General features: G+C 34.6%; 2 protein-coding genes, 1 long non-coding RNA gene and 1 pseudogene across 3 annotated transcripts; 2 read left to right on the top strand and 2 right to left on the bottom strand.

Annotated features, from left to right (window-relative positions):
- Window positions 1–1,974: 1,974 nt before the first annotated feature.
- On the top strand, window positions 1,975–8,318 carry LOC113041089 (prolyl 4-hydroxylase subunit alpha-1-like). Its single transcript, XM_026199408.1, has 9 exons — window positions 1,975–2,299; window positions 2,656–2,752; window positions 3,516–3,790; window positions 3,873–4,094; window positions 4,198–4,334; window positions 5,275–5,451; window positions 7,491–7,559; window positions 7,644–7,740; window positions 8,129–8,318. The coding sequence occupies exons 1-9, from the start codon at window positions 2,221–2,223 to the stop codon at window positions 8,197–8,199; spliced, it is 1,224 nt and encodes a 407-aa protein (XP_026055193.1). The 5' UTR covers window positions 1,975–2,220; the 3' UTR covers window positions 8,200–8,318.
- On the top strand, window positions 6,020–7,384 carry LOC113120952 (uncharacterized). The gene is made up of 4 exons (XR_003294661.1): window positions 6,020–6,298; window positions 6,450–6,543; window positions 6,893–6,943; window positions 7,337–7,384. It is a non-coding gene; the product is annotated as an uncharacterized LOC113120952 (long non-coding RNA).
- A 1,178-nt stretch (window positions 8,319–9,496) lies between the features above and the next one.
- On the bottom strand, window positions 9,497–12,503 carry LOC113041082 (protein FEV). Its single transcript, XM_026199396.1, has 5 exons — window positions 12,313–12,503; window positions 10,742–10,973; window positions 10,126–10,240; window positions 9,968–10,037; window positions 9,497–9,816 (listed from the first exon to the last, which is right to left on the bottom strand). Exons 1-5 carry the CDS (start codon window positions 12,368–12,370, stop codon window positions 9,497–9,499), a joined length of 795 nt encoding a protein of 264 aa, XP_026055181.1. The 5' UTR covers window positions 12,371–12,503.
- Window positions 12,504–16,036: 3,533 nt separating this feature from the next.
- Window positions 16,037–20,618, bottom strand: part of LOC113041077 (type I phosphatidylinositol 4,5-bisphosphate 4-phosphatase-A-like) — a 5,894-nt pseudogene continuing 1,312 nt past the window's right edge.

The raw sequence follows: 20,618 nt of genomic DNA, 5'->3' as shown, positions 1-20,618 counted from the left end.
TATGTTTATTTTATTTATTTTATTTCTATGTATTTTTTTTTTTTTCTGTACATAACTTTGGTCAACTGTGGTTGTTGTAAAGTGCTTAACGAATAAAGTTGGTATGGTAAAATAAAGTTTCAGCAAGGTATCAATGTATAATCACAATACCTGTTCGGATCAATTCTAGCATTCAGTAAGGAGTTATTCATGTAAATGAGACACTGTGTTCTCTGTCGTTGTATATAAAGCTGAATTTTTTTTTTTTACACTTAGAATGTGTAAGACATCCATGTAATGCATATAAATGGTCTGTAAGCTCAAAGAATCTGATAATGGCTAGAAAGGAACTGACATATGTGCTGGATAATTGGACTGTCTTTGAGCATTAATTCTTCTCATCAACAGGTTATAAAGTATAATTCAGTTCAATGTCAGTAAATTACATTAATAATTAATAATTTAATGTAATAGTGTCATCCACTAAGTAATATATTTATGCTGTTGCCATGACAAGTTCATTGGATGTAGAGATTCATTTGTTTGACTTCCATCACAAGTGTAGATTGTTTAAAGATCAAATTGCACAGCTTTTTGAGAAGAAAAAATACTTTCTCGTGAGCTTGAACAAGTGCATTGATGCTGACAAAAATGATGTGGAGATGAAGAGGTGAAAGCAAGATTCATGTTGTTGTTTTTTTGTTTTTGGTTTTTTAATGAAAAAGCATTCAATTTAATTACATTTTTTTCCGGTGTCTTTTCAGTAGATAATAAATGGATACTTGGGAATATTTCAACAAATTTAAAGTCAGGCAATTAGCTTATTTCTTATTCATTTTGACGAATGTTTTAATTTGTCACACTTCTGACATGACTATCAGATATTTGAATATATAACAAGATCCAAGGTCCCAAACAAATACTAAAGACCATTATGGTGACTTCAAAACAACTACAGTAGTAAACAGTAACAACAACATTTCTCAACCACTTTTTACAATATCGTATGCATACTGCACCAACATGCGCTAAAAAGTGCAAAGAATATACAAATAAACGGTTTATGGATAAAAGGTTGCCAGTTGTATTACTAATTACTGTGTATACTTTGATAAAAATATTTTTTAAAGATATGTGTGTGTGTGTGTGTGTGTGTGTGCGTGTGTGTGTGTGTGTGTGTTTATGTGTGTGTGTGTGTGTGTGTGTGTGTCAACCTGAAAAACAAGGCTGTCAGCATGCTTCATTGCCTTCATGCATGCACATGACTTATACATAATACACCCACAGAAGGACCCACTTCAGTTTTTATACAGTAACTGGACTAACTTTTAGGAATTGTGCATAATCACATCTAATACAAACAGTGACATCCTCTAATCATTAAGCTTGAGCTCAGTAACACACATAAAATATAATGATGTAATCATTCATTTTACTTTTAATTTCTGCATTGATAACAAATCAGACTTCCATGTAATGCAGCGTGATTGTTGACACGGCATCCTGCAGAAACACAACAAAAATGACACCATGCCAGTAATGTTTGAATAGTGCAACATTAGAACAGCCCATGATAGTTTATAATATACAGTTTATAATATATGATAGTTTATAATATACAGTATTAGGATTTATCTCAGTTTCTATCATTATTCACACACTTTGCGATCTCTAATTGTGCAACATGAAATTCCATTGTTAGCAAAGTAATTTATTACATAAAAGAAACAAAAGTATATTGGGATATATGTCATGACTGTTTTGTATGTTTTGTTTTGAGGACTTTTGTGTTGATTTTGTGTTTCATCTTTGATTAGCTACTTTTTTTTGGTTGTCTTAGTTACTATCATGCCCTGTTTGTTTAGTTACTCATTTGTTAACTGATTAGCAAATGTGTTTTTTAAATTGTAGTTTGTTCTTGTCTGTGTTGTGTTGATTTGCTGTGATTGTTGTTAGATTGCCGAGACTTTGTCCTCCAGCGCTCCTGTGTATTTTTTTTTATTTGATAGTACAAGATTAGATCCTGCCTCTATACTTCCTTGTTCGCACAACCAGCTTGTCGACACGTGAGAGCTCGCTCATTTAAAGTTTCGCTTTTGGTTTTTATCAAATAGTATACCAAGAAACTATTAAATTGACAAAGATACAGGCGCTGAAAAGGTAAATGGCCATATATAAATGGTCTATATTTAAGCTCAATTTCACTTCAAGATACACATACTGAAGTTGTGTTTCGCAATAATGGTTGTCAGGGAACTGACATTTGTTGTCTGTTTTTGGACTGTCTGTACTGCTGGGCATGAATTCTTCTCATCAACAGGTTACTAATTATATTTCAATTCATTGTCAACTCTATTTGTTTTAAAAATTTTATTTTATTATTATTAATTTATTTTTATAGTGTTTTGTCCTGTAATGTTTACACTGTTGCCATTAAAGTTAATTATATGTAATTTGTGAGACTTTTCACCAAAATAATTGAACAAATAGTAAAACAGTTCCGCCGTATTTGATGCACTCATAAAAAAACATTATACTTATGTAGAGTTTAACCTTTTTAATTAAAATTATTTTGCTTCTTACTTAATAAACCTTTTTCATTATGCCTCTAATGAAAAAAATGTATACATATCAAAGGCTTTTTGACATTTAAATGCAGATTGTTTAACACTGTAGATCAAATTGCACAGCTTGTTGAGAAGAAAAAAGACCTACTGATGAGCTTCAGTCAGTATATTGATGCTGAAGAAAAGAATGTAGAGGCGATGAAGAGGTGAAAACACTCCCCTTTACAGTACTATTAAAGTCAAAAAATGTAATATATATATATATATATATATATATATATATATATATATATATATATATATATATATATATATATATATATATATATATATATATATATATATATATATATATATATATATAGTAGAGACCAAAAGTTTGGACACACCTTCTCATTCAAAGAGTTTTCTTTATTTTCATGACTATGAAGATTGTAGATTCACACTGAAGGCATCAAAACTATGAAGTAACCCATGTGGAATTATATACATAACATAAGTGTGAAACAACTGAAAATATGTCACATTCTAGGTTCTGCAAAGTAGCCACCTTTTGCTTTAATTACTGCTTTGCACACTCTTGGCATTCTCTTGATGAGCTTCAAGAGGTAGTCACCTGAAATGGTCTTCCAACAGTCTTGAAGGAGTTCCCCGAGAGATGTTTAGCACTTGTTGACCCTTTTGCCTTCTGTCTGCGGTCCAGCTCACCCCTAAACCATCTGGATTGGGTTCAGGTCCGGTGACTGTGGAGGCCAGGTCATCTGGCGCAGCACCCCATCACTCTCCTTCTTGGTCAAATAGCTCTTGATGCCTTCAGTGTGACTCTACAAGTTTCATAGTCATGAAAATAAAGAAAAACTCTTTGAATGAGAAGGTGTATCCAAACTTTATTTTTTTATTTTTTTAAATATATATATATATATAATTATTTTTAAACAAACTTTTGATGAACTCCTGTCTTCAATCCAGTGTTTATCTGGATCTTCTTCTTTCATACTCCAACCCTGTGGACCCTGAGGAAATCACAAGAGACCCTGTGGCAGCTTACAAACTCCTCAGACAACTGAGAAATGAATTAATACATATCATAAAACACATTCAACCAAGTTTTCATCAATGCAACGAGTATCAGGATGAGTTGGAGCTCCTAGAGATCCCACAGCTGAAGGACTTGGATGGTGCTGCTTCAGGGCTGATCAGACTGCAAGAGATCTACAAACTCTATCCAGAAGACATAATGAAAGGTGAACTGTCTACAGTTGTGTACCAATGCAGTTTCACTGAAAGAATTTCATTTTATTTCTTTGATCTGTTTTGATTTCACAGAAATGTTGTTAAGTGCAGACGAAGCTTTCCATGTGGGGTTGGTTGCTTATAACGAAGACAAATTCCAGCATGCATTTCTCTGGTTTTGGTACAGTCTGGACAAATTAACAGAATATTCAACCACTACTGAGAAAGAGTTGTTACTTTATGTTATTTCCTCAGCATATCATTTCGGCAGCCTACCTGTGGCAATCTACTTCAACAAACAGCTTTTAAATCTCGGTGAGGCCATGGTGACCTTAAGTTAATATTAACAATATTAATACTAAATTTGCATATTTAATGGCAGATATAAAAATCTGTGATTCATAAACATTTGCCTCAGATCCAACTGATTATGAAATCAGAGATCAGCTGAACAGACTCCTTCGCTTCCAGAGAAAATCGAACCCTGACATATTCACACTGAACAAAGAGTCAAGAAGCTATGAGAAATTGTGCAGAGGAGAGCTTGACAAGAGGGCAAGTGCGATGTCTTAAATTGAAATCATTATTTGACATGAAGGGCCCTATTTTAACGATCTGAAACGCAAGTGTCAAAGCGCGAAGCGCAAGTAACTTTGTGGGCGGGTCTCAGCGCTCGGCGCAAATCTAAAGTGGGTTGGTCTGAAGTAGCTTCATTATTCATAGGTGTGGTTTGGGCGTAACGTGAAATAAACCAATCAGAGCGTCATCCAACATTCCCTTTAAAAGCAGGAGCGCAAGTTCCATTATGGATTGCTATTATTATGGTGTATTTACCAGGCGCACGCCAGGAGCGGTTCACAGCCGAGGAGACTGATGTTCTTGTAAGAGCAGTGAAAGACAGAGAAGTTCTGTTGTATGGGGATGGGAGAATAATTAGCCTGAATAATTTGTAAGCTAGATTTATGCCTATTTTGTTCACATCTTCGTGGCACACCACAATGATTTCCGTCATCTCATGTGTTAATATTTTTTTTGTATAACAATTTATGATTTGCAAAAATAACTGTTGCATCTGTGTAGATTACATGAGCAAAGTGTATGCGCGTTGTGCACGCTATACATTATGGTCAAGCATGCGCCCTTAAAATAGCATAATGAACAACGCGCAACGCGCCACTGACTTTAGACTAGATTTTTTTCTGGTCAGTGGCGCAATTGTTTAATGGAACAGCAAAATAGCACCAGGGATTGTTTGCGCCGGAACACGCCTCCTTTTATGCGCTGAACCGCCCAGGGAGCGCAAGTTCATTCACTAGTTTAGCGACGTGCTTCTGTGGAGGGAAAAGCGCGCTTTGCGCGGGTGCAAAATAGGAATGACACATGCGTTGGTGTACAAAGTCAATTGCGCTGGGTGCAAGATAGGGCCCGAAATGTTAAACCGTTGATGTAATTCTTTGTGTATTGATTGGAAGTTGATTGTATTTGATCAAATCAGACCTTCAAGAGGCAGAGGGCGCTGTCCTGTAGGTACAGCACAGGTGGAGGAAACCCCAGACTGATGTATCCACCAGTGAAAGAGGAAGTGGAGTGGGACGAGCCTCCAATCATCAGATATCATGACATTATTTCAGACAGAGAGATAGAGATCCTGAAGAACATCTCTAGACCTCTGGTGAATTTCTAACACACATACACATACAAAAATAACACTAAAAGATTTCATGTTGTTGTTATTTTGAGAATATTGTGTTGATGATGTTTTTATTAGGCTATACTATTCATTGGGCAAAAGTTTGTGGACATCCTTAATTACGGTGAAGACAAGCTGACTTACATTCTAGACTGGTGGTTTTCACATTTTTGATATGATGCTCCCTGAAATATAGCTATTTATTTTCTGTATATATATATATATATATATATATATATATATATAGGCCTTTCTCTACTTTTGGTAGAGTTTGAAAATATTAACAGAATACTCTAATACCAGCTGTCACATCCTTTCAGTTATCATTTCAGAAGCCCACGTGTGATGGCAATTGTCATATTTACAAATTTAAATATCCATTGTAGAGAATTGTGTGCTCCCCACAAAAGGGATGGCCCTTTTTTTCTCCATTTGAGGTCCATATATAAACTATTTACTGCTTTTTGTGTGGTAGAGCTTGGCTGGCGTATACAAAGTCCAGACCTGAACTCCCCGGGGAACACCTTTGAGATAAATTGGAACGGAGCCCTCAATGCCTGCCCAATATCATCCAAAATGTGTTCCTGCCACTCTGATGCTCTTGTCTGAATAGGAACAAAACTCTCCACAGCCATGTTCTAGAAGAAGACATACCCACAAAAGTGGAAACTGCTGCTAATGCTAACGATTTTGAAATTGATGCAGCATTTGTCCATACAGTATAATTCATCATTTTGTATTTGACAGTTCTATTTGTGACCTAGCTTTCTAGATCGGAGGTTTATCAAGATGGATGGGATACAGCCTCACAAGACCATGTTTCTCAAAGGTTTAGTACATTTTTAATACATTAAAGGGATACCAAAATTAAAAATGACATAATCTTACAAGATGTTAAGTAAATAATTTTTCTCTCTTATTATAAAATAATTTTGGTCACATCCTTATTATGCAAAGAAAAATGATCACTATATTTTCAGGGTTTTTCTACAAGATGACCCTGTGGCTACTCGTGTCAGTCAGAGGATTGCAGACGCTACTGGACTCTCCATGGAAACAGCGGAATCACTGCTTGTACGTCACATTATGAGAAAGAAACATGATCATGCACAGGCAGCATATGTTTCCTTTACTGCCAGACGTGTCTTGCAGATAACTTGGACAAACTTTGCGCACTACCTAAATAAATAAGCAAATAAAGGCAGAATTCATTTGCTAATACTATCTGTTGCCAAAGAGTGACACACAGTAAGCTTTGGAGGTCTGATATTTATTATAAAATCAAATTCACCAGATTTATCACAAGTGCATTAAACATGTATTTTTCTTGTGACATATTGAAGTACTAACAGTTCAGTTTTTTTAATTGGAAATTTTCATTTCAATAGTGATGCATGAGAGATGCAATCTTTTTTTTTTTCAGGTTCAAAATTATGGGATTGGTGGCAGATTTGAACCACATTATGATGCACTGGTAAATTCCCTATAATACAATTCCATCATAACAGAAATGTGTAGATTAACACAGAATTTGTCAGATTCATTTTTAATGGGTTTTTAGGGTGATGGGTTTCAATTTAATAAGTAATAATTGACTAAATTATGTAATGATTCATTATGAAAATAAATCACAATGTCAGTTAGACCTTGGAGGACAGAGCAGGTATGTTTATGTCCTTTTAAAATTAATTTATACTAATAAAAAAAAAATTTGCCATCTTGTTGTAAGATACTCAGAGAGCAACCGATTTTTCTTGCAGGCTTTAAGAGTACAAATCTAACATCTGTATTCTGTTTCAATGAGAGATGTTTTACATGTTAATCAATCAAATAATGCAAACTAATTTAAGAATGTTTGAGCTCACAGGAGACAGGAGTGAATGACAGGATTGCTACATTCCTAATTTATGTAAGTTTAACAGCTTAAGTGCAGCAGTCAGAAAAACTATCTGACTCATGTGTTTCTATACGTATTCCTATTCATTTTACCTGTGTGTAAATATCATGTACTCTTGTTGTAGATGAATGATGTGGAGATAGGGGGGGCCACCGTCTTCCCTGACATCGGAGTTGCAACGCGGCCAAAAAAGGTAAACCCTCAAGCATATAAGGATAATTATTTAGATGATAAAACTAAGTATAATCATTATAGTATCCTGTCTCTGTTTTTGCAGGGATCAGCCGTGTTTTGGTACAACCTCCACAAGAATGGTGAGCTGGATTTGAATACACGCCATGCTGGATGCCCTGTGTTAGTGGGTAACAAATGGGGTAGGTTTTTTTGTTTGTTTGTTTTAATAAATCAGGTAGATAAATCTTAAACAAAGGTGCCTGATTTTCATTATATCATTTCAGAACACTGCCTGATTGAATTACACATTGGTTGTGTATCCTTAAAATATATATAGCTAAATGAGATATAAAATATTATGTGGCTTTATTAATATACAGTTTAGTCTCATTCAAGTGGCTTATGGTAAATGATTATTGTTTATATAAGATATATATATATCTCAAACTCTTTGTGAACAGGTTTTCTTAGCAGTTGTTGTGTTCAAGAAAAAAAACGAAAACAATGTAGTCACAAATAGGCAACTGCAAGTTGAGTATTAAAGTTGAATGTAAAAATCATTGATTTTTTTATTTTCTTTTTTTTCAGTGGCTAACAAATGGATCCATGAGTTTGGACAGGAATTCAAGAGGCCCTGTTCTTTGTCAGAATGGGAGTGAAATACTCTACATGATATTTGCATCTATATTATGTAAATATACAGTACCACAGACAAATTCATGTGAATGTTTTACTCTATATGTTATGTTTATTATGTATCATAAAAGTTGATCTGTCGTATATATTTATCATATATTTGTCAAAGCCCTTCAGATGAGCTAATGTCTATGGATCTCTGATCACAAATAGATCATGGATCTCTAGCCCATATGACATCTCCGCCTTAACCATAGCTCAATAACTCGAACATACATTGTAGCTAGATATGTGCTTTTGTGTCTGCCATACAAGTTCATTACAAGTAGGGTTAGGTGTAGTTTTGAAATGCTTTACAATTAATATTTACAGTACGTTTTCATCACATCTTGCATGCAAAACAAATATAAAATCAAAATTGAGTTACTCTGATTTTCTGTTTGTAACTCTTGTTGTATATGAAGTTTGGGCATTGATGGCAAATTAGTTTTAGGGCTGTGATTTTATTTCATAGATTTTATTTGATACATTTTCCCTTGTGAAAAGTGGCCTGTTAACAGTGCAACTCTACCTGAACTTTCAGTTCATGAGTCTTAAGAGACATGAATATTGAGTCATTTTCCAGGTTCAACATTATGGGATTATACACTTTATTGCATTTGCTGTATAATTTGTTTCAGTAAATTATTATTATAAAGTAGCACAATTAATAATTGTAATAATAAATAAATTAGCATAAAATAAAGTTACATAAAAATATTTCATCAAGGATTTTTACATTACAGTATTCTACAGTACGTTATACTCAGTTGAAATAAAATGACTTCACAGGACCTATAACATATTAAAGTCATATGAATTATTATTTTAGCTTATGCTGTGTACAAGATCTGCAGGGTGTGTGTATAAATATAGTTAAGTCATGAAACACACACTCAAATTGCTATACGGCTCAAGCTGATTGGCCTCTGTTGATTCTGTAGCAAATAAGCTAACTTTCTCAACATTTAAACAGTCAAACCTAGAAAATTTGCAATCATCCAGATCCAAATGTATTTACTCCCAACAAAATGTAAAATATGTAAGGAAAACCATCTTTATTTAACAATGTGTTATCAGACACACTTTCTATTTCTAGACACAATTAAAATGTTTTACATGAAGTTCTTTTTAAATAATTCATACACGTTGTCTTGTCTCTTTTAGTTAATAATCTCAAATTATAAAGTGCTTTGTTATCAACCTGCCAGTAAGGATCCATAAACTTACAACAAAAAAGTGATAATAATTAGAATAAAACCAGTAATAGTACTAAAACTCCTAATGCATGGCCTCAGGAAATATTTTTCTGTCTTCTTTGTTGTCGTGGCTTTTGTCTTGTGGTCCACTTCTAATCCTCTCTTGTAATCCCATGACTCTGTTGAGAGACCACTCTGCACTGCTTTTGACTGGCCAGTTTAAAGTTTGTGTGAACTGAAGGGTGGGGTTGACTGGTGACAGGCAGGAGAGCTCTGATAGGTTAGTTCCTGAAGGAGGAGGGAATAGGGGAAACTGTCTTTGGATTGGATGTGTCTGGGGAAAGGGGAGGGGTTTGGGGAAGCTGTAGGGCATTAGAAGGGGATGACAAATTGAGTGCACAGCTGTCCACAGACAACAAGCACACATACACACACACATGCAAACAGAGAAAAATAACATCAATGTTAAAAACTGAATGAAATGTGTAATGCTATTCACTCAAATCTGTTATGACAAATGTCATTGTTCAAAGCTCATTAGTGACACTCTTACCTCTGTCAATAGATGGGTTGTAGAAGGAAAGCTGAGAGGGAAAGACAGAGAAAGGGACAGATGTTGTATTCTGAAAAAAAAAATAAAGATAAAAAATTAAAGTTATAATATACTCATTTGCAGCTATACAATAAAACATCTAAAACACTCTAACGCACCTGTGGGCAGGTTGGAAGACTGGGATAATTCACTAAGATTAGTTTGTTGAAGTTAAACTTGTAGGTAAAACGTTTTCCTTTGGTCTTGTGCAAAATTCGCTTATTATAATAATACCTGGAAAAAAACAGATGTCAAATTAATAATAATAAAAAAATAATAATAATATAAAAAAACTATGCATTTGTGTGTGTGTATCTATAGGCCTACACTGGCTTTGAATAAAATACTTATGACATTACAGGATCTGTAGGCTATATATATATATATATATATATATATATATATATATATATATATATATATATATACATATATATATATATATATATATATAGACACACACACATACAGTCTTGAAATCCATTCTATAACATTTATTAATCATTAAGCTGAATTTGTAACTATAGATATCATATGAACAATTACTGTAGGTGTATCTTTGTGGCACATATATAATTATTTTACATATAACAGCTTTTCTATGTTTTTTTTCTCTCTCTATAAATGTGAAGAGAAGTGTGTCATGTAAACTTAAAATACTAAAATATATTATTCTTTAAATATTATATCTCAATATTATAGCTTAATTTTGAATATGAATCTCAGTGCATGTACCTTAAAGCTCTGCTGAGTTTGTCGTAATTCATGTGCGGCTTGCCCTTCCTCTCTCCCCACAGTTTAGCCAATCTCTCTGGGTCTTTGATCACAAACTCTCCCCATTCGCTGCCCCACGTGATCGCTCCGCCTTCGCCACGCCCCAACAGCTCTAACAGGAAGTGCCATAACTGCACCTGCCGCGAGCCTGGAGACCACGCTGGTTTATACGCCCAATCAGGGAACAGCACTGCTGAGGGAAAGAACAACCCGGACTTAAAGCACTGCTTATAAAGATAGAAACAGTAATAAGAAACAATTCAGTCAAAAATTCTGACGAGAATGAGTCACAAAGCTCGAAATAGAACTTTATATTTTTCCCCGCACTTAGCATTCAGTCAACCAAAATAAAAAAATCAGAACTGTATTCTTTACTGTTCACAAATAACGGTAATGAGATCAAAGTAAGCTGTATTTTGGCAAACATCATTTCAAAAGGCAGTAGATAAAGAAACATTATGTTAATATACATTTACGGTCATGTTTGTAACGGATGAATATGTTATGTGCGACAAACTTCTTTATTCAGTTAACCGGGTTATGCCGCTTGCTTCTGGTTCAAGCTTTTTGCTTTTGCTTCATTATATATGAAGCAGTTTAGTCCTTCAAAGTAGATACCGATTATCATAACCAATGTCCATCACATAGTCTATGCAGACTGATATCTAAAAGTTTTATTTTATTTTATTCTTTACACTTACATTTAGACTAGATATATAAATGGAATAAAACGTCAACAATAAAAACAAAAATAGAAATAAATTATTTATTATGGGTGTTAGCGCGTTCTCCTAGGCTACATTTGTTTTGTGCTCAAACCAGACGTGTCCTTTAATACATAAAAGGCTGTCTTTTAACCTGTTAACTGTCACCCTATCCCATATACGGGACGCCTACGTTGACTATACTATACTACAATCAAATCTAATCTAATCTTGACAAACTATATATCGTTGGAAAGGTCTAAGACTCCCAAATATATATTTTACCAATATTTTTTGTTAAAAATTATGTAGGAAAAGTAATAGATTAATTTATGACAAGAGTGCACCCTCAGAAATCTACATTACAAAAGGAGTGACCTTTGTTTAAAAAAAGACTTCCTCATTGCCTTTTTCTCTATCACATTTTAGAAATCATCAGAAGTTATATATCACTTAAAAACATAAAATCTAAAAATTCATCCTTTAAAACCCATTTTAAAATCAGACATTGCATTACCATGTAAATGGCACATCAAAATCATGTTACAAAAGTTTTCAGTCATGAATTATAAAAATTTAGGTTTGTATCATGCACATTCAAGTCTATCATCAAAAACGTGAGTGACAGTTTTAATACTTCTAGCTTAGGCGCATTTCTCAGCATGTGTAAAATGATGGAGCAAGTCAAAGCCTATTCATAAGATGGCTATAAACTTATAAACAAGTAATGGAATTAACAATAACAAACTATGTTTCACAATTTGGACCAGCTCCAGCTGTGCTCTCTCTCTCTCTCTCTCTCACACACACACACACACATTCACTTACTTCTGCTCCAGTAAGTTGAGGAAAAGGGACCCAGAGAGGAATTACAATTACACTCCATCTGTAAGATATTAATATCTTCATCATCTTCTTCATAATCAGCATCCTCTTTATTCCATGAGCTCAATTAAATCATTGTGTAAGAATAAGAAATAATTTGATTGTTTAGAATCCAGTTAATTCCAGTAGAGTTTCAGTTCTTGTCACAGCGGGGTTGGATGCAGAAAAATACTGCAGAAAGTTCTATTATAGATCTATGAGTTTCTTATCAATGTCATTCGATCTATTGTTTTATAAGCCTATGCTTCCGATAATGTCAGACTTTTTAAAGATTTCATAATAATAATAATGATGATGATTTTCAGAATGAGCTTTTGTTATCCATCAAATGGGTAAAAACTTTTGTAGCATTCACTTCTATGACTTCTGTTTCCCCATAAAAAAATAAAAAAAATAATAAAATCAAATTCTTTTAAAAAAAAATAAAATAAATGTAGACATTGAAGTTTCTTTCTTTAAAACATACACTACTATATTTTCAAACAAAACAAAAAGCATGACATAAAATCACTAAATAAGCACTGATATAAAAAAATAAATAAAGAGGAAAATCTGTTAAAAATACTAAACTTTAAATTTGATTAAATCAACATATCAGTAATTAATGTTTACAACCAACAAATACTTACTAAAACTCAAACCCAATGCAGCCTATATGGGAATGACATGTCTAATGAATAATTTGTAAGATCACCTGTAAAAACCTTTTTAAAGAGAGCTGTTACCTGTTCAGTGGAGATGCTCTTTTCAGGAGGAATGATCAGAAGAAAGACACCTGTAACCCCTCACTCTCTGTTTATCTTTATCTCTATACCTCCCTCACATCTACTGAACTAGCTTCATCCCTGATCTCTCCTTCTCTCTCACTCTCTCTCTCTCCCAATCCACACTGACATGATATCCAACCTTTCCTTTTTGTGGATGTTTTTTATTGGATGTAATTTAGCCCGGTTTAACACACAAGGAGAGAGAGGGAGAGGGAGAGACCTTATGTTAAATTAACCAACTATAAATTACTTGATGTATTACAGTAGAATACAGTATAACTAATACAAAAATATATGTTATGTCTGTAAATATGTGTAAATAATAAAATATAGAATGTTACGTTGAACTTTCGCACATAAAATATAATATATAAAGTTAAATTAAAAATATAATCTATAATATATAAAATCTAAACTTTAGAGGAAGATCCTATATATCTATTATATTCTTCTCACATAAAAACAAAATCACATCTTAATACAATTGTAACCAAACTGCATGCAAATTGTTCTCAGTTTCTCTGAGAATAAAACATGGAAGCTAAAGCAGCATTTGCACTAAAGGTGAAATATGCAATTTAACAGATAAAAGAGTGATTTCATATTTCTCTCTCTCTGTCTACACACAAACACACACACACACACACACACACACACTGCAGTGTGACAGGTGACACCGGAGGCTTTTAATTCCAGTGTACACACAAATTCTGGTCCAGACAGACATCAATAATTCATGCTGTTAATTGAGTTGAATGTTATGCTTTTAGCTGTAGGACTGTAGGTCACAAGACCTTTGACATTATGAGTACATACATACAATAAAAATCTCAAAGTGAAAACATACTTTTGAAAAACCTTAAAAAAAAAACATTTACAACTTCTTTGTATCATCCATCACCCTGATTTAGCAATTAGCATTTTTTTATTTATTTATCTAAAAGCTAAAGTTTTATCAAATCTGAACAATGTGTGTGTGTGTGTGTGTGTGTGTGTGTGTGTGTGTGTGTGTGTGTGTGTGTGAGAGAGAGGGGGGGGGGATTAGATGGTCTAAATGAATTGTTTGTTTTAAAGTGGACAGTTCAAAAGCTACTTATACCCCTTCCTCATTAGTCCGCCTTATCTTTTCATTCTCATCTCCTCTCCCTTCTCATCCTTTCTTCCCAGATCTCCCTCTCTATCCTTCTTACAGCTGCTTATTGCTGTTCATGCTGAGAGCAGAGAGGAGAAGATTTGCAGCTCTGATAGTGTGAGTGTATGCACTTAACAGGCGTGACATACACAGACTCTCTCTCTTTCTCTGTGTGTATGTGTGTGTGTGTGTGTAAGGTCACAACAAGGCTCATCTTTAAGGATGAATCCTGTTACGTTAGGAGGATGAAAGGCTCTTGTGTGTTTGTGCAAGCTCAGTAATCTTAGATCAGGTTGATTCCATTGGGAACTCACTCTCTCCCCTGAGACACAACATACTTAGTGGAGTACGATTTGCTTAGTTTATTGGACTATTTCATTGTTTTTTAATTTGATTTTATATGCAATAATGACTTTTAATTTTACTTTATTTAATGCATTATTGTCAGGTTATTTTACATTATGATCGACTGCAAATGCCGTGGCTTATTGTGTACATTAGATTAGAATATAATTTAAACAAGTTAATCTGCCTTGGAGCTGTGTTTCTTATCATTGAACTTTGATTTATTAGTGAAATATAGTGTCATTTAAATTTGTATCCTTTCATTTTGCTTTATTTTATATTACTTGTTTTATTATAGTTTTCACTCTGAAATTTTCACAAACAATTACAAAGAAAGTAGTAACACAATAAATTAAAAAAAAAACAACATTTTTTTAAGCAAAAAAAAAAAAAATCTTGTAAAGAATACTTAAATAATCTGTCTCATTTACAATTTTGGAAAATGTACAGTGTAGTTTAAGTAATGCCAAATAAATAAATAAAATAAATAGATATTACTATAGTATAGAATAGGATTTTAACTTTGCCATTGTTTTCTCTTATCATTACACTTTTGATTATTGACAGTCATTAATCACATTTATAATTAATTGTATAAGGATGTATAATAATCATTTTTATTTACATTTTACCATTACCTGTTTCCTCCAATTACATAAGACCTTTATTTTTCATTACTTCTTTTTCACCATTTTCAATATTCAGTTATGCCAATAAAATAAGAGAAAAAGGTCTTCTCTTAATTCCAAAAATACTAATTACACTTTTTAATAAATTTGAATGACTTTTCAGATAATAAAAATCCTCTTCCTGGATAGCTCTGCAGAATATTTCATTGAATTTGCTGTTTTGTATTGTTTCTTAACAATTGAACTATTGACCATTTTACTACATAATTGTTATGTTGGAACATTTTTCATTAGGCACACCTAAGCGGCATATTTGTAGTTATTCTTGTTATGGGAGTTAAACACACTAAATTGAACTAAACAGAATTATAACTTAATGCAAGAGAGGAGACGTATACAAACGTCACCCCGTTTGTGTGTAGATTCTGAACCAGGTCTGTTTCACAGAGCTCTGATTCTCTGGTCTCTGCTTGCAGACTTTTTTTGTGGTCAGTCTCTGACTCACCTCCAGAAGACTGAAACCTCTCTCTATCAGTGCGTGTCCCCAGATCTCTGCTCTTTCTCTTCCATTACTGCTGACAAATCTCTCTCTCTGCTTGGCTCAGGGGAGTTGTGGTTTCTAAAAGGTTTCTGTATGTTTCCCATGCCTCTATCAGTCTGTGTCGAGGAAAATAATATATCCGCCCGAAACAAGAGACAAATGGCCAGAGACATCGAGAGGATGAGTGCCAAAACAACTGCAGCAAGTGAATCACGCACAGACCTTCATAAAAAAAAAAACCAGACTCCACACAAGTGTTTTCGCCATTTAATAACTTCATCATTTTAATCACATGTAATCTTAATCTCATGTGTAAACAAATTCAGAGGAGACCTCCATCATTGGCCTTCTGCTCTTTATAAATAACACCCGACCTCTTGTTTGGGATTCCAGACGTCCAGACCTTACATTTCTCTCGTGGACAGAATACAGATCCTGATTCTGAAGTCCATATTTACAGTTAGGATCATACTTTTATGTAATTATATATGTATTTAGCATATTTTTGAAGAATATAATGCAAGAACAATGGTGATTAAGTCAATGCTCTGAACATCTCAATTGTGTTTTCCTATCCTTACAAACACAAACCCACACAGACACTGAATTCTGACAGAGAAAAGAAAAGATCTTGAGTCTAGAATCCAAATGGAGTATCTGATTAATATCATTAGTATTATTTAATCAGGGTTCAAACATAGAGTACCTGAAAATGACGATTAACTTCACATGAACATGAGAAGAAAGGTAAATGAATGACCTTTGTGATAAAGTCCATGAAACACGGCTGACCTTCATCAGAACAAAGACATAACTTGTTTTCTTTTTTTTTCTTTTTTCCCAAAGGCGCTTGTGGCTGTTATCTCAATATTCCTTCCAGTCAAAATAGTATCAGTAGTGGTTTTTCAGTAGTCATTTTGCAAATTAAATAAAAACATAAAAAGGAATCACAGCGTGTTAGAGCTACAGTGCAACTGTTCAGTCATTCATGGAATAAACAACACATATTTACAAGCAATATACACAATTATTAAAAAAAAAAATACTGTTTTTCACATTCACAACTAAAGAAAAAGAGGGCGAAAGAGTGTGTTGGAGCAAACTTAAACTTTTAGCGTTTATGAAAACTAAGTTACACAATTTGTTAAGCATATTTGTCATCCAAACGATTTGGATTAGCAGTGTTTGTACAGAGAAACAGGTAATGTGATGGGACATACAGGTGTGTGTTGTTTTGGAACACCCTCTAGTGGAGATCCACCTGTACTTCCTCTCTTTGTAAGGCTTCAGAGCGTATTTGGACACTAGAGAGGCAGCTAATGTTGTGTTGAATGTGGTTGAATTGGTGTCTTTTGTGTATTGTAGTGTGGTTCATTTAAGAAGTTCATAGAGAGTTTTGTGTGTTTGAGAGGGTGTGAGATTCACACCTGTATGTGTGTAAATGGTTCAAACTAAAGGAGCATTAGGAATCATAACTGCATGTTTGCATGAAACCATGAATAACAAGTCAGTCCATATTCACGGATGAAAACACATCCAAAGAAAGCTTCCGGATAAAAATAAGTTTAAAACACTAATCTTCTTTGCCATAACAGCTTTTTTTCCACGTTTCTCAAGCCTGGATTTTACTTTGACCCTTCATTACAGCCTTCACAATCAAGCTTTAAGAGTTAACCTTGATTCTCTATAGCTCTTTTCCTGTGGACTTTATTTTTTCCCAACTGCCCTAATCTCAGCCCCCCTCTCTTGGCGTGTCTCTCTCTCTATGTGAGGTTGTGGAGAGGTTGGCTGACCCTCATGCAGCTCCAGTAAAGTGCCCTGGCCAGCGTCAACACCACCAGCAACAACACCGCAGCCCAGGAGGCATAAATACCCCCGTACACACGTGCCTGGGACCACGTCCCTGCCTAGAGACAAACACAGACAAACAGAAACTTCTAATGGCGGAATATAAAAACTTACATTTACAGTTCAATTGCTAGCACATTACAACAAGGTTCAAACATTAGGTATCATGGACCAGCGTTTCATTTCGGTCAATGTTTATGTTACATAAACATCAAAAGTTTGGGGCTTGTGTGACTTTTCTGATGCATTTTGTTTTTCTTTTTGAAAGAAATGTATAGTATTATTTAGCAAGGATATATATTTAATTTGAAAAATGGTCCACATTAAGTGATGTGCTATTTGTGTAGTCAAATAAATAATATCAAAAATAAAAACAAGATATTACATAAATATGGTTGATGCATAAATATAAGATGCACACTCACAATCAGACCAGCGGCTGAGATGCTAAATAGCAAGCACAGTAGGTAACACCACAGACTCCGCCTCCTCGGATATCTCTGCCCAATCGAAGATCTGGTGAAGAGAAATATGAGAAAAAGACCAATCAGAGGAACAGCAGGGGTTATGGAATGGAATATGCTATCTAAAGTGTGTCATTTCTAGCTAGCCCTATAGACCAATTTGGAGTAGATGTCACAGTTATTGTGGTGGTGGAAAAATGCCAATCAAAGAGTTTGATTTATCTGTTAAATGCAAAATGTATTGTGAATGTTGGCTCAGAAATACTCACACTTTTCTGCAATGGGGGCATCGAGCAAGTGTCCTGTCAGTAAATTCAGTCCACTGAAATGTTGAGAAAGTGGTTGAGCAGCTAATCTGAGGCAGTAGCATAATAAAACAAGAATAAACTGCCATCTGATATTCGACTTTAACTTGATGCTGAACCTGAGCCGAGTGATTCGGTCAAGATGTCACTGTAGCGGAGAATGACGCAGCTGCATTGTGTGTTTGTGTGTGTGTGTGTGTGTGTGTGTGTGTGTGTATGTACCAGGAAAGTGTTGCTGCAGTGTCCGCAGGAAACTCTAGCTCCAGCAGGTTGTGGTTCTGGACTGGCTGGACCTGGATGGACTGGCCCCAAATTTATTATCCTCTTACTAGTCCAGACAAGGAGACAAACACATTTAATTATTCACATACACAACCTGACTGTGACAAGACCATGTTTATCAGTGTCAAAGATTTGCTTTGTTTATATTGAACTTTGTCTACTTCGGTTCTCTCTCTTTACCAATAAGGCCGAGGGCAGGCGATCCTTTGGGATGTGACCTTGCAGATGAGAAGACAGTTACAAGGACACCGAACATATTTCTTCCCTGCAGGGGCATTCTTTATGGGCTGGAAAGAATGAAGGTTCATTAAAAAATAGAAAAGGAGGAGAGAGACAGAGTTAATTCTGGTTACCCAAAAACGTAATTGTGTGTTGTTACTACATGAAGTCACAGTCTTTTGAATGGTAGTGTATTCATATTTGCTGACAGAAGTCCATAAACCGTCAATTCAGTTTTATTAATTACTCAATTTGTGGTTTAAACTTTCTTGGAATTGATAAAATAATATTGTTTATAGTTGAACAGTAAAACAATAAAAGTATTTTGAATTGAATCAATAGCTGTAGCATGCAAACATTCAAACAATAAACAAGTCAAAACGTAAGAATTTAAATACACAAGTTTTTAAAATGATGTATTAAGTGTACTGTTTATGTGCTGTGTCCCGACTCACTGTAGCTTCATTGCAGACTCCGCACTTAACCACGTGTTGGTGAATTTTGCCCTCAACGCTGATGAGCGACTGGCACACCCTACAGCTGATGACTGGGGCACTGCCACTCTCTGGAGACGTCAGGGGGAATACGGTGGAGGGTTCTCGCTCATCAACACAGGGGCTGAGTCGAGCTCGGAAATGGAGAAAGGCCTAAAAAAGAGAGAGGAAAGGAGAGATTGCCATTGCAGATTCTGATAAACATTCAGTATGCAAGTTTTATTGCTCCTGAAACCAGTATGAAATTAAAATTAACCTATCTATTATCAAAAAGCATGTTAAAGATCTTATTGTGAATGATATATCATCAATGCAAGTGTAGGTTTTGTTTTTTGTTTTTACTTTTTTTGCCATCTCGATGACGACTTCAATGCTGTAAATGTTTCATTTATACAGTACATCCATAATTTCTGAATAACAGTATCAGTATTACCTGTTAGATACAGGAAATATTGTCTCATAAAGTAGCATTAAACATGAAAGTTTAATTTACTACTCAAAGTTTAACTAAACACTGAAAGTTGCACTTTGGAAGGTAAAACAGTTCTCTGTCCCGCAAGCCATTAGGATTAACAAGAAAATTTGATTTGGTCTCGAGATCTGGTGAAAGGAGCTTTATAAGGAGACTGCTGGAATGTGTCTAGTGGATCATGTACACATTTGCCTCTGACTGTGGGGGCCAACTTTTTGAAAATGTCCTCACAAATATAGTGAAACATGTTAAAACTGATTTGTGTGTATATTTGTAGTTTTTACTCTTTTGAAAGCTCCCAAAATCAAGTCGTAAACTCCATATAAATCCCAACGTGTGTATGATAATACTTAAATATTGTTTTCATAAAAATTCACCAGAATCACCACATCAGTTAAAAATCCCCACACCAACATCATCGGCACGCCCTTTAGTAACTTTTTTATTGGTCCCGCCCACTCTGCACAACGATTGGTTGTGGTCTCCTCAGGCAACAGTTTCAGGCTTTCTGAATGGTCCAAAGATATGCTAATCATATGTGTTTGGGTGTAGCTAGAGTTTTCGGATTCGGCAGATTACTGTAAATGTGTAGTGCAGAGACCGACTCACCACCAGTAAATGTGGTTAAAAGGGGACAAAGAAACCCCAAGTACAGTCGTCCTCAATCATATGACTAGTTTAAGAAAATACTGCCCCGTTATTAATATAATTTGTCGCGGGAAGGCCGATAACAGAACGGTAAACAGACCTG

The sequence above is a fragment of the Carassius auratus genome, chromosome 2 (genome assembly GCF_003368295.1).
Source record: "Carassius auratus strain Wakin chromosome 2, ASM336829v1, whole genome shotgun sequence".
Lineage (NCBI taxonomy): Eukaryota > Metazoa > Chordata > Actinopteri > Cypriniformes > Cyprinidae > Carassius > Carassius auratus.
This window is presented reverse-complemented; position numbering and strand designations above follow the sequence as displayed.

What these genes read in the sequence shown, in the direction of transcription:
- LOC113041089 (XM_026199408.1), top strand. Translation starts at nt 2,221, where the DNA reads ATGGTTGTCAGGGAACTGACATTTGTTGTCTGTTTTTGGACTGTCTGT. An exon ending in TGAATTCTTCTCATCAACAG is followed by an intron (nt 2,300 to 2,655) that starts GTTACTAATTAT and finishes TTAACACTGTAG; the next exon opens with ATCAAATTGCACAGCTTGTT. An exon ending in GAGGAGAGCTTGACAAGAGG is followed by an intron (nt 4,335 to 5,274) that starts GCAAGTGCGATG and finishes TGATCAAATCAG; the next exon opens with ACCTTCAAGAGGCAGAGGGC.
- LOC113041082 (XM_026199396.1), bottom strand. Translation starts at nt 12,370, where the DNA reads ATGGAGTGTAATTGTAATTCCTCTCTGGGTCCCTTTTCCTCAACTTAC. An exon ending in CTCAACTTACTGGAGCAGAA is followed by an intron (nt 10,974 to 12,312) that starts GTAAGTGAATGT and finishes TCTTTCCCTCAG; the next exon opens with CAGTGCTGTTCCCTGATTGG. An exon ending in GTCTTCCAACCTGCCCACAG is followed by an intron (nt 10,038 to 10,125) that starts GTGCGTTAGAGT and finishes TTTTTTTTTCAG; the next exon opens with AATACAACATCTGTCCCTTT.